General features: G+C 38.8%; 1 protein-coding gene across 3 annotated transcripts; it reads left to right on the top strand.

Moving 5' to 3' along the window:
* RABGGTB (Rab geranylgeranyltransferase beta subunit) lies at window positions 3,071–12,140 on the top strand. Of its 3 annotated transcripts, NR_145513.1 has the most exons (11): window positions 3,071–3,091; window positions 4,466–4,573; window positions 5,129–5,326; window positions 6,542–6,647; window positions 6,809–6,929; window positions 7,092–7,162; window positions 7,464–7,516; window positions 8,190–8,300; window positions 9,196–9,321; window positions 11,244–11,393; window positions 11,601–12,140. NR_145513.1 is itself a non-coding variant. In NM_001348295.1 (9 exons), exons 1-9 carry the CDS (start codon window positions 3,089–3,091, stop codon window positions 11,739–11,741), a joined length of 996 nt encoding a protein of 331 aa, NP_001335224.1. In that variant the 5' UTR covers window positions 3,071–3,088; the 3' UTR covers window positions 11,742–12,140. The 3 variants fall into 3 exon arrangements, 2 of the variants coding, with proteins under 2 accessions (NP_001335224.1, XP_020949270.1); NM_001348295.1 differs by lacking the exons at window positions 6,809–6,929; window positions 7,092–7,162; XM_021093611.1 differs by lacking the exons at window positions 3,071–3,091; window positions 6,809–6,929; window positions 7,092–7,162 and adding an exon at window positions 3,094–3,174.

Raw genomic sequence — 12,552 nt, 5'->3', positions numbered from 1 at the left:
TTAGCTATTACAGAGACTTGCTGCTATGAATATTCTTCCACATAAGTCACTTTATACCAAAGAGAGTATATCTGTAGAACAAATAGCTAGAGATAAAATTACTGAATGTAATTACAAGAATTTCTAGAACATTTGTTCCCTATACGTATTTCCATTTTGCTCACCATTGTACTCCCAGAACCTAGAATATTTGGCACATCCTAGGCACTCAAAACATATTTGTTAAATGAATTCATAAAGTAGGAAGGGAGGCTTGCTTTCCTTTACTTCAGCAGTTTGATTCAGTCTGAATGTTGCTTTTTGGATTTGATGCATTATTGTCTCTTTTTTTGCTTGGGCCCACAGTATGCCGAAGTTCCTGGGTCAGGGATCAAATGAAAGTCACTACAGTGACAACACCAGATCCTTAGCCCACAGCACCACAAGAGAACTCTGTGTTATTCTTATTTTGAGTGTTGCTTTTTCCAGGTTTGAATTTTTTTTTTTTCTCTCTCTCTCTCTCCCTTGGTTCCTCTCACTCCACAACACTTCCCCCTCATCTGATTTAGAGGTAAAAGAAAGCTGGGGGACTTACATTACTATTGTGAAATAAAATTCATATTTTGTGGCAAGACAGTAAATATTTAAACATAAAAAAAAAAAATCTCTGCCCTGTGGTCTCCTCTTCCCTGCAATGTGCATTGTGTATCTGAATTACGTACGGACAAAACATTCCTCATCAGCGGCAATAAATAGCAGCATCCTTATAGCTCCTTCCTGGTTCAGAGGGCTAAAAAAAATTGGCCTTGTCACTGCTAAGTCTCTGGCTATAGCTGTGGTTTGGATTAGAGCCCTGGCCAGGGAAATCTGCAAGCCCAGCCTGAGGCCAAAATCAATCAACCTAGCATTAACATGATTAACTTCTTAGAAGAATTCCAGTTATGGCTCAGCAGAAAGGAAACTGACTAGTATCCATGAGGACACAGGTTTGGTCCCTGGCCTTGCTCAGTGGCTTAAGGATCCGGCATTGCCAGGAGCTGTGGTGTAGGTAGCTCAGATTTGACCCCTAGCCTGGAAACTTCCATATGGCCCTTCTACAGGTATGGACCTAAAAAGAAAAAAAAACCCACAGAAAACCAGCATTTAACTGTGCTTTGACTGTGGGCAGAACAGCTCTCAGAGATTTCCAAGTTGCTCTTCCCAAGTTATAACATCTCAAATTTAACTCTAATAAAAAATTCCATATCTTTCTCAGATTGATATCTTTCTCAGATTGAGTGATTGATTTTTTGGCAGCACCATTTAACAAGATAGACTTTTTTTTTTTTTTTTTTGGTTGTGCCCATGGCATATAGAAATTTCTGGGCCAGGGACCAAACCCACACTGGAGCGGGGACTCAAACTGCTGCAGTGACAAGGCCAGATCCTTAACCTGCTGTGCCATAAAGGAACTTTCAAGGAAGACTTTTTGTGGTCTTTTGTCTATTCAGGGTTGCACCTGCAGCATGTGGTGCTAGGGTCCAATTGGAGGTGTAACTGCTGGTCTACACCACAGCCACAGCAATGTCAGATCCAAGCCACATCTGTGACCTACACCACAGCTCACAGCAATGCAGGATCCTTAACACACTGAGCAAGGCCAGGGATCAAACCTGTGAACCCACAGATAGTAGACAGGTTTGTTAACCACTGAGCCACGACAGGAACTCCAAAGAAGAATTTTTCTGGGGGGAGGGGTCTTTTCTGGGGCCACACTGACAGCATATGGAGGTTCCTAGGCTAGGGGTCGAATCCAAGCTGTAGCTTCAGGCCTAGGCCAGAGCCACAGCAGTGCAAGATCTGAGCCATGTCTGCAGTCTACACCACAGCTCACGGCAATGCCGGATCCTCAACCCACTGAGCGAGGCCAGGGATCAAACCCACAACTTCATGGTTCCACTGAGCCATGACGGGAACTCCCAAGGAATAATTTTTAAGATAAAAATTATTAGGGCTAGAAACATCATCACTTAATGATAAGTGGCTTGACTCACCAGAAATAGATAGTTCTAAACTTAACATGCATTTAGTAATACATGTTATCCTAGCCTCAAACTATACCTGGGGATAGCAATTGAACTAAGAGAGAAATAATGAAATCTATCATCATAGTGGATTCAATATTTTCTCAGTTATTGATAGCTCACACATATCTCTGCGTAAGGAATTCTTCCCCAAATTCTTACTTTTCAGGTTTTTTTTTTTCGTCTTTTGAGGGCCACACCCTTGGCATATGGACGTTCCCACGTTAGGGGTCTAATTGGAGCCATAGCTGCCAGCCTACGCCACAGGCAAGCCAGATCCCAGCGGAGCAAGGTCTGCGACCTACACCACACCTCCAGTGGAGGCAACGCTGGATCCTTAACCCACTGAGCGAAGCCAGGCATATAATCCACAACCTCGTGGTTCCTAGTTGGGTTTGTTTCTGCTTCGCCATGATGGGAACTCCTGAAAAAAAAAAAAATTTAAGAGTAGGTGCCAGTATTTTCTGGTAGGTGCTCAAAATACTTTTAAGGATTAAAGTCCTAAGAAAGCACAGTTACAAATAGCTGCATTAACACACCTAGCAAAGCTGAATTCGATGGAAAGCTTATAAGAAGCATAACGGTGTTTCCTTTTCAAAAACAATCTCCAAATATTGCAAATATTAGAACTTCCTGAAAGAGGAGGGAGTAGGTGAGAGTTAGCTAATAAGAGCTGAATGTGAATATTTATTGCACACGTAATTACGGTGCAACTCTATTTATTACCAGGCATTTCAAAGATCCTCAACAATAAACGATTTCTTAAAAGTTATGCAGATATTTAAACATTACTTAAAACAGTTTTAGATAAAACGGCGGTGTTTAAGGGACAAGAAAACGGGCTTAGAGACTTTAAGCACAGGCAGCGAGGACAGCCATGAGCAGCCGATGGGGTCCTAGAGCAGCCTCGGGATCCCTCTTTCCTTCAGGCGGGAATGTGGTCACCTAAGTCTGGGCGCGGAGGGGACCTGAGAGACGCTTCTGGGCAGGCGCGTGCTGCCTAAATCCGCCCACGAAAGAGCCAAGTTCTCTTTTCGCTGTCAGACATGGTGAGTGTGGACGTGTATTGCATTGCTGTCCGGATGGCTCGGGAGGAGCCTGGGAAGGGTGATATTAAGCATTTTAGTCACCGGTGGGTTGTTTACTAAATATTGGAGAATGGTCGCGTTAAGATAGAGGTCTTGGGAGTATTTTTGAGAGCGGGAGAGAGGGTGAAGTATTATTCAGCGTTTTCTGCAGGCCTTGCATGCGTCGTTGCCGCCTCTGATTTTATTCAGACTTCCTGCTATCGGTCGGGCCTCCTGGTTCAACAACCGGATTTCTTAATTTCCTCCTAAAAACTGGGCAAGTCGGTAGTACCTTTTTCCTTCTATATGTAGGTTGAAGCATATATATATATATATATATATGTATGCGTTAGAATTATTATCCAATGTAATAAATGGAGTAATAAAATTAAAAAAGAATTATTTAAGATCTTTAGAATGATTAGCGGTACGATCTTGTTGACCTAGTAAATTTTAATGGGCAATGGGCTAGACAAGAAATTGACTATTATTTTTTTGTTTTGTTTTGTTTTCTTTTTAGGGCTGCATCCATGGCATAGGAAAGTTACCAGGCTAGGGGTCCAATCAGAACTGTAGCTGCTGGCTTATGATACAGCCACAGCAATGTGGGATCCAGGCCTAATCTGCGACCTACACAACTCGGAGCAGTGCCTGATCCCTAACCCAATGAGGAAGGCCAGAGATCGAACCCACATCCTCATGGATGCTAGTTGGATTCTTTCTGCTGAGCCACAACGGGAACTCTGAGAAATTCACTATTTTATTATTGATAACTGTTGTGACCTACTTCAAATAAAACAGTAAAGTACAGTCTTAGATATAGATCAGAAATGTGGATAACTAGAGCAGCATTCTCGTCCCTTGGGGACTTGTTGCATTTGGGGAAACAGGCTAAAGCTGGAGAAGGTGAGTCTAAAGGGACTGCTTCCTTGATAAATAACCTTTGAGGTATATGGAAGGTGCTTCGAAGTTCCCAGAATTTATACAATTTCTAGAGTTAAACTTCATTAAAGCACTTAACTCAAATTATGGAATAAATAGATTTTTATTTTATTTTGGTGTTCTGTGTGAAAGATAAAGACAGATGAAGGTAGTATTTTTGGGTCGATGATGAGCTGGCATGTATTCTGAATCTAAAGTTGATTAGTACTACTTTAGCTCTAGAATTACTCTGAGACCTGAAAAATACTTGGATCTTTATGAAGGACTTTAGTGCCTTGGTTTTTCTTGGCCAGATAATTTTAAATTGAAAGTTTTCATTTGGCAACACGAAATAAAAAGTTCAGATGTATATTGAACACATGCTCTGGGGTCAAATATTAAGAGATAACTTATGAAATCAATTTATTGTGGAAGGGTACACCGCAGAAGGATGTCATTATCAAGTCAGATGCACCTGACACCCTATTCCTGGAGAAGCATGCAGATTATATTGCATCCTATGGCTCAAAGAAAGATGATTACGTATGTATGCTTTTATGTTGAAAAGTTTATACTCTTAAAGATGTAGACCATTCTGTAAATAGATCAGTATGGACCATGTTGGTATCTAACTCCTGCGTGCCAAAGCCTGAAGCTGTATCCTTGAGTATAGTGAATGCACCTTTGGATATCTGTTGAGGGACCATGGGAATTAACCATGTTTCTTACTTTGGTAGGCAAAGTAGATTCCCATTCGGCCCAGATCTGTATGAATTATGAAGTACGGACTAGATTACTATTTTTGTAGTTTAGACAATATTTTCAAGGTCAATGATGTGTTGGCATGTATTACCTGAGTTTACAGTGATGTGTAGTAACACTAAAGCTCTAGAATTACTCTGAGACCTTGAAAAAGTTCAGCCCTGAAGAATGGCTTTCCAAGTTTTCCTCTCTGGGACAGTCTTAGAAAAAATTAATGAACAACTTAATTGGAAGTAGATATTTTACCGGTGTAACAGTGGCTGTAGGGCTTTGTGTGTTCAGTATCTAAGCTGGCATCAATTCAAACTAACACAGTAAAGTAATTCTATATTTTAGGAATACTGTATGTCTGAATATCTGAGAATGAGTGGAATCTATTGGGGTCTGACCGTAATGGATCTCATGGGACAACTACACCGTATGAATAGAGAAGAAATTTTGGCATTTATTAAGTCGTGTCAACACGAGTGTGGTGGAATAAGTGCTAGCATTGGACATGATCCGCATCTTTTATATACTCTTAGTGCTGTCCAGGTAAATACTAAAAACTAAGCAGCCATGATAGTTTATTCTCTTACCTGAGAGTGGGGAAATTGAAACTAGGTATTAGGAAGGTGAGAGAAACCAGTATCTTTTCATATGACATCTATTCTACAAGGTCAATGATGTGATGGCATGTATTAGCTGAACCCGAAGTTGATGTAACTCTAAAATTACACTGAGACCTTGGTAAAGTATTTATTTTCAGTATATGTAAATATTTGAGAAATCGTCAGTGGACGTGTTTTTGTTTTAAGCAAGAAAAATCTTTGTTTAAGCCATGGAACTCTGGTTTATTAGCATATTGTATCCTATCCTGAAAGATATAACCTAAGTCTTATAATAGAAACTAGCATTTCTCAAAGAAAGTAGTATTTTCTTTTTTTTTTTTTTGGTCTTTATAGGGTTACACCCACAGCATGTGGAGCTTCCCAGGCTAGGGGTCAAATTAGAGCTACAGCTTTCAGTCTACGGCACAGGTACAGCAACTTAGGATCTGAGTGACATCTGCCACCTATACCACAGCCCACGGCAACACCCGATCCTTAACCCACTGAGCGAGGCCAGGGATTGAATCTGAAACCATGGTTCCTAGTCAGATTCTTTTCTGCTGTGCCACAACAGGAACTCCAGCAAGTAGTATTTTCTACAGAATTTCATGTGGAACATATTCAAAGAGAATAACATAACGGATTATATAAATTGGCCAAAGCCCGTTTACCATATGTGTAGAAGCCTCCTTCATTCAGCTATTTCTTATGTTGCAAAACCTTCCTGCATGGCATTTGATTCCCTCCAAGGCTGGCTATTTCCTCCCTTGCTATTCTCATCTTGCTTTATTTCTGGCAATACAAGATGCCTGTGGTTCCCTGCATGTACTCTGCCATTTCACCACTGTGCTCTTTTCCATGAAGTTTAAATTGTGGTATTAGTGAAGATCACAAAGATTTAAAGTCTGTATACATTAGTTTATATGAATCTTGGAGTGCTGAGTTGACAGTTTGTAAGTAAAAAATAATACTTTGTGGTTAAAGGGTTGTATTGATAATACCTGTAATTTTATTGCATAGTAGAAGATAAGTGCATGTTTGAAAAGAGTTCACAATGCTTAGGGACATGCTTAACAACTTAAGGTAGTTGAGGAAGAACATTAGAACAAACTTAGCAGTGTTGAAGAGGTGTATTTACTTTGGTTTGTTTTTATTACAGATCCTTACTCTTTATGATAGTATTAATGTTATTGATGTAAATAAAGTTGTGGAATATGTTCAGAGTCTACAAAAAGAAGATGGTTCTTTTGCTGGAGATATTTGGGGTAATGTTCCTTTAATTCATTGCATCCAAAATACCAATGTAAAAATGTCCTGCTTTGGTGTATATCATAGAAATAAGCTTTGTTACAAATTCTAAAGTATGATGAATTGGGGGCTTTGCTAAAAACTTATAAGGAGATTTTTAAGTTTTTCATCTTTTCAGGTCCCACTAAGCAGCTGGTCTAACTGGAGTTAATGGTCTGCTGGAAGTTCCAGCATGCACTGTGCTAGTTATATCAGCATACAGGAGTACTGGAACAGAGGGGGCCAGTCTAAAAGATAAGGTAGGTGAAATTTTTTTCCCCAATATTTGGTGGCTTTGTAAAGTTTTTTAAAAAATACTTGCATGGAAAAAATAGTCAAAAAACTTTACAAACTTACTGAATATTTGAGTGGAGGGAGGGAATAGTATTTTACTTGATAAATGTAGATAATCTCTGCTTTAGGGCTGAATACAGTGCAGGCCGGAGAGACCAGCTGCTTCATGGGATGTGAAAATCTACTTTTATATATTAGGGTAAGTTTATTATCATTCTTAGAAATTGACTAGTCCTTTTCTGATACCTTTCTTGGTGCTATGTGTTTTCTTACATTTTTGACAAAGCATTTTACTAGTTTTAATTAAGTTCTTAGAAGTAAAGCAGTTGCACTTCAGATTTAGCATTCCTTCCTGGTGACCTAGATAGAAGTACATGTTAAGTCTGAATGAACTCTTGGAAATTTAACCATGGTAGTTGTATAGAGGTTGTTTATAATTTTTGCTATTTATTAGCATCATCAGAAGCCTCTGATAATGTTTTGGTTTGATCCTTTTATAGGTGAAATTGATACAAGATTCTCTTTTTGTGCGGTGGCAACTTTGGCCCTATTGGTAAGTTTTTAATATTGTATAGGAATATGATTAAGCTTCCAAGATTATTTTGGAATTTAATAGGCATTTGTGTGTGTTTTATTTTTTTTTCTATTACTCAATGAATTTATTACATTTATAAATGTACAATGATCATCACAATCCAATTTTATAGGATTGCCATCCCACAACCCCAGCAATCCCCCCTGCCCCAAACTGTTTCCTTTGGAAACCATTAAGTTTTTCAAAGTCTGGGAGTCAGTATCTGTTGTGCAAAGAAGTTCATTCTGTCCTTTTTTCAGATTCCACATGTCAGTGAAAGCATTTGATGTTGGTGTCTCATTGACTGACTTCACGTAGCATAATTTCTAGGTCCATCCATGTTGCTAAAAATGCTGGTATTTCGTTCCTTTTAATGGCTGAGTAATATTCCATTGTCTGTATGTACTACCTCATCTTGCTCCACTCCTGTGCTGATAGACATTAGGTTGTTTCCAGGTCTTGGCTATTGCAAATATTGCTGCAGTGAACACTGGAGTACATGTGTCTTTGTGAGTCATGGTTTCCTCTGGGTAGATGCCCAGGAGTGGGATTGCTGGATCAAATGGTAGTTCTATTTTTAGTTTTCTGAGGTGCCTCCATACTGTTTTCCATAGTTGTACCAATTTAATAGGCATTTTTTTTTCATTTACAGGGGAAGCTGGATGCTATTAATGTGGAAAAAGCAATTGAATTTGTATTATCCTGTATGAACTTTGACGGTGGATTTGGTTGCAGGCCAGGTTCTGAATCCCATGCTGGGCAGGTAATGTATCAATCCAGATTAAAATGTAGTGTTGATTTTGAAGGGATAGCCCGTGTAACTGGGGAAATGCATTGATAGCATTTCATTGTGTTAATTATGAAGTTAATTTGACTGAATGTAGTAGTATAGTGTAAGATGTTGCATAAGAATTGTTAATTACTGATTAAGGAAGATGTTTTTATAGGAGTTTTTATACAGTCCCCTGTTAGTGAAGTCCTCTGACCCAGGTAAACATAAGTAATTTTGTAGTTACCAAAAATACTTTGATTTTTTCCATTAGTGTTTTTTTTGTTTTCTTTTGTTTTTTTGGTTTTTTTGTTTGTTTGTTTTGTCTTTTTGCCTTTCTAGGGCTGCTCCCTGCGGCATATGGAGGTTCCCAGGCTAGGGGTGTAATCAGAGCTGTAGCTACTGGCCTATGCCAGAGACACAGCAACATGGGATCCGAGCCGCGTCTGTGACCTACACCACAGCTCAGGGCAACCCCGGATCCTTTAACCCACTGAGCAAGGCCAGGGACTGAACCCTCAACCTCCTGGTTCCTAGTCGGATTTGTTAACCACTGTGCCACTACAGGAACTCCTGATTTTTCCATTAGTTTTAAAGCAGATGAGAAAATTCTGTCCCTGTATTTTTGGGGCACTTATTTGCTTGTGCCAGAGGATGTTTTATTTATAAATTGTTGTCAAAATTTGCTTTGCCAGGAAGAAATTGTGACAGTAGTATTTCATTGCAGAACTGGATTGTACTAGTGTGCTTGGATTGTGTAAATGTGATGTTTGTGTTCGTGATTCTTACTGTTAGCAAATTTTTAGATAGAAAGTTTTATAATTTAAGTAGTTCTTATCACTGTTACTATGAAAAAATATACACATATACTTTATGTCTGTAATTTTAGATCTATTGTTGCACAGGATTCCTGGCTATTACTAGTCAGTTGCATCAAGTAAATTCTGATTTACTTGGTTGGTGGCTTTGTGAACGACAGCTTCCATCAGGTGGACTCAATGGAAGGCCAGAGAAGGTACTGTTTCTAAGACTTCCAGGTTTTGTTTTGTTTTGTATGGCCATGGTATGCAACCAGCCTGTGGGATCTCAGTTCCCAGACTTAAGGATTGAACCCTTGCCACGGTGTCGAAAGTATTGAATCTTAATCACTAGACTACCAGGGAACTCCCCAAACTGTTTGAAGTTTTATACCTTTGAGTGAGCACTGCATTTTTGTCTTTCATTTTTTTCACTATTGCTCTTATAAATTGATGAGCTTCATTACCGTCCTACTTTGCAATTTTTCATTGAATCTCCTAAAAATGCTTTTGGCAAAAAGTAAAACAACGGGGGTTGAAATGCTTCTTAAACCCTGGTGTCCATGTAAAAGACATTCGTGAAGAAGAGAGAATAAATTCCTTGCCACATGTGCAGCAGGCTAGGGGTCAAATAGGAGCTGTAGCTGCAGGCCTAGACCACAGCCACTGCAACATGGGATCAGAGCCATGTCTGCGACCTACACTGCAGCTTACAGCAATGCCAGATCCTTAACCCACTGAGTGAGGCCAGAAATCGAACCAGCAACCCCATGGTTCCTAGTCAGATTTGTTACTGCTGAGGCACAATGGAAAGCCTAGTATAAATTCTTAAAGAATCTTTTCCCTTATTGTTCTGAAGCCTTTGTATTTTTTAGGCATCAAAATGAAGCTATTTCATCAAACCTTTTAGTTCTTGTTCTATAACAGGGAATCAGTAATGCAGTATTTTAAAGTTTTATCTGGGAGTCAGTACTATTAAAGCATGCATCTTGTACAGAAATCTCAATGTCCACTTAGGAAAGGACAATGGATCTGCCAAATCAGAGATTTTTGTTATAAAGTTGGATTATAGCATCATTTTGAAACTTAATTTTTTGGACTTCCCTGGTGTCCTTGTGGTTGAGGATTCACCTTTGTCACTGCTGTGGTTAAAGTTCATTCCTAGGCCCAGGAACTTCTGCATGCTGCAGGTGTGGCCAAAAATAAAATAAAAAATTAATTTTTAAAGAAAAGGTTTTGTTTAGCTCTCACGCCTATGCTAAATTGGGTCTGTAAAGACCAGATGGTAAATATTTTTAGCTTCGTAAGACCTATGATCTTGAAAGTACTACCCTGAAAAGTGAAAGCTGCCGTAGATAATAAGAAATGAATGCGTGGTGTTGTGTTCCATTAAAATTACTGTAAACACACAAATTTTGTATGATTTTCCTGTTGCAAAACTTTTTAAAAATCATTTACACATCTAAAAGCTAGTAATGGTCTAGAGTTGACTCACTTGCTGGGCGCCTGACCTAAACTCTGATAGGGCATGACAATGCGTTTATCTGGGTCATTTTTGTTTAGTTTCACTTGCTCAGTATTTCTATATCAGTTAATGGGTAGGGAAATAACCACAGGTGGTTTCTAGTTAAGATCCAGTGGAAAACCTGGGCAACTTTCAACAGAAAATCAATGGGGATTGCCAGAAACTTGCCCTTACAGTTTGGGACAGCTTTCACTGTGCCTATAAATCATCCAGGGATCTTATTGAAATGAAGATTCTTACCTAGTCAAAGAAAAGTAAGATCTTCTGCATTTTTTAAACTCAAGTTAACTGTGATTTGAGGAGCCAGGGTGATGCGTGGACAACACTTGAAAATATTCATAGTTCCTGTGAGCCTTATTAATAGATAAATGTTTCATTGCAGATAGAAATCAAGGTGGATGGTTGTTGCTAAGTACTGAAACATTTAGCATGGCTTTCTTTGGAATGGAGTGTTTGGTCTTTTCCAGTAATTATCTTCAAACTCTAAGCATCATATTTATGGATTTCAGTGTTTCGAACTTTGCATTGTGAATATATTCCTTGATTCCCCTCCCACCTCCAATATTTGGACTAGGAAATAAAATTATGACACCTTTTTGTGGCTTTTTTCTGTAGTTACCAGATGTATGCTATTCGTGGTGGGTGTTGGCTTCCCTTAAGATAATTGGAAGGCTTCATTGGATTGATAGAGAGAAACTGCGTAGTTTCATCTTGGCTTGTCAAGATGAAGAAACCGGAGGATTTGCGGACAGGCCAGGAGATATGGCAAGTATATTTTTGTTCATGGAATAATTTTTCAGCTTAGCTCTGTTTTATTCTTAAGGGTTCTAAGGGCTCTAGGTTTCCAGACTTAGAAATACAGGGCAAAAAAGGATGGTGTTTTCCAAGGTTGCTTTGAAAGGATGCTTTTAAAATTTCTATTAAAGAATTTTCATTTTGTAATAACTGTAAATTCTTATTTTTTTTTAATAGGTAGATCCTTTTCATACTCTATTTGGAATTGCTGGATTGTCACTTTTGGGAGAAGAGCAGATTAAACCTGTTAATCCTGTTTTTTGCATGCCTGAAGAAGTACTTCGGAGAGTGAATGTTCAACCTGAACTAGTAAGCTAGATTAGATCCTTCGATGCAAAGGTCACTTGTAGTTTTGCCATCTTAATATTTTGGTATTTGAAGTGCTTAGCAAACTTAATGGCTATGATGTTAATATTTTGTACATGAATTGTGTTGATTTTAATAAATTATATGATTATACATACTGTAAATTAAAGACCTTTATTGTATCTGCAGCTGTCCATTTTCTTCTGGAATGCTTTTATTCTGCATATATTTTGTTTATGTTTCAAGAAGTGTTATGTGTCTCTAAAAGCAAACTTAGTTGGATTCTTTAGCTGAAGTCTTGTGTTTGTACTCCCTTGTTATATATAACTATAGTTAATGTAAATTGGTCATTATCAATGAGAATGTTAACTGAACTCCATATGAATTAAAAGATGAAAAAGATGCCTGAAATTGGAGTATTTCATACATTTGTGGTTACTGAGTTGGTCATAAAATGATTTTAAAAATGGTAATTCACTGTAGTATTATAATCTGGGCTATACTTTGATGTGAGAATCCCCAAGGGATTGTTGGCGGTTTTTTTCTCACCCAATTAAAAAAACGGGTTGGTAGCTGCCACAGTATTTCTGTCAGTTGAAATTTTCTCAAGCATGTTTGCAATACCCTGTGTAAGAGTTACTTCAAGAAATTTAGGGAGTTCCCGTCGTGGCGCAGAGGTTAATGAATCCGACTAGGAACCATGAGGCTGCGGGTTCGGTCCCTGCCCTTGCTCAGTGGGTTAACGATCCGGCGTTGCCCTGAGCTGTGGTGTAGGCTGCAGACGCAGCTTGGATCCAGCGTTGCTGTGGCTCTGGTGTAGGCC

The sequence above is a fragment of the Sus scrofa genome, chromosome 6 (assembly GCF_000003025.6).
Source record: "Sus scrofa isolate TJ Tabasco breed Duroc chromosome 6, Sscrofa11.1, whole genome shotgun sequence".
NCBI lineage: Eukaryota > Metazoa > Chordata > Mammalia > Artiodactyla > Suidae > Sus > Sus scrofa.
The sequence above is the reverse complement of the archived record's forward strand: the minus strand, read 5'-3'. Positions and strand labels throughout refer to the sequence as shown.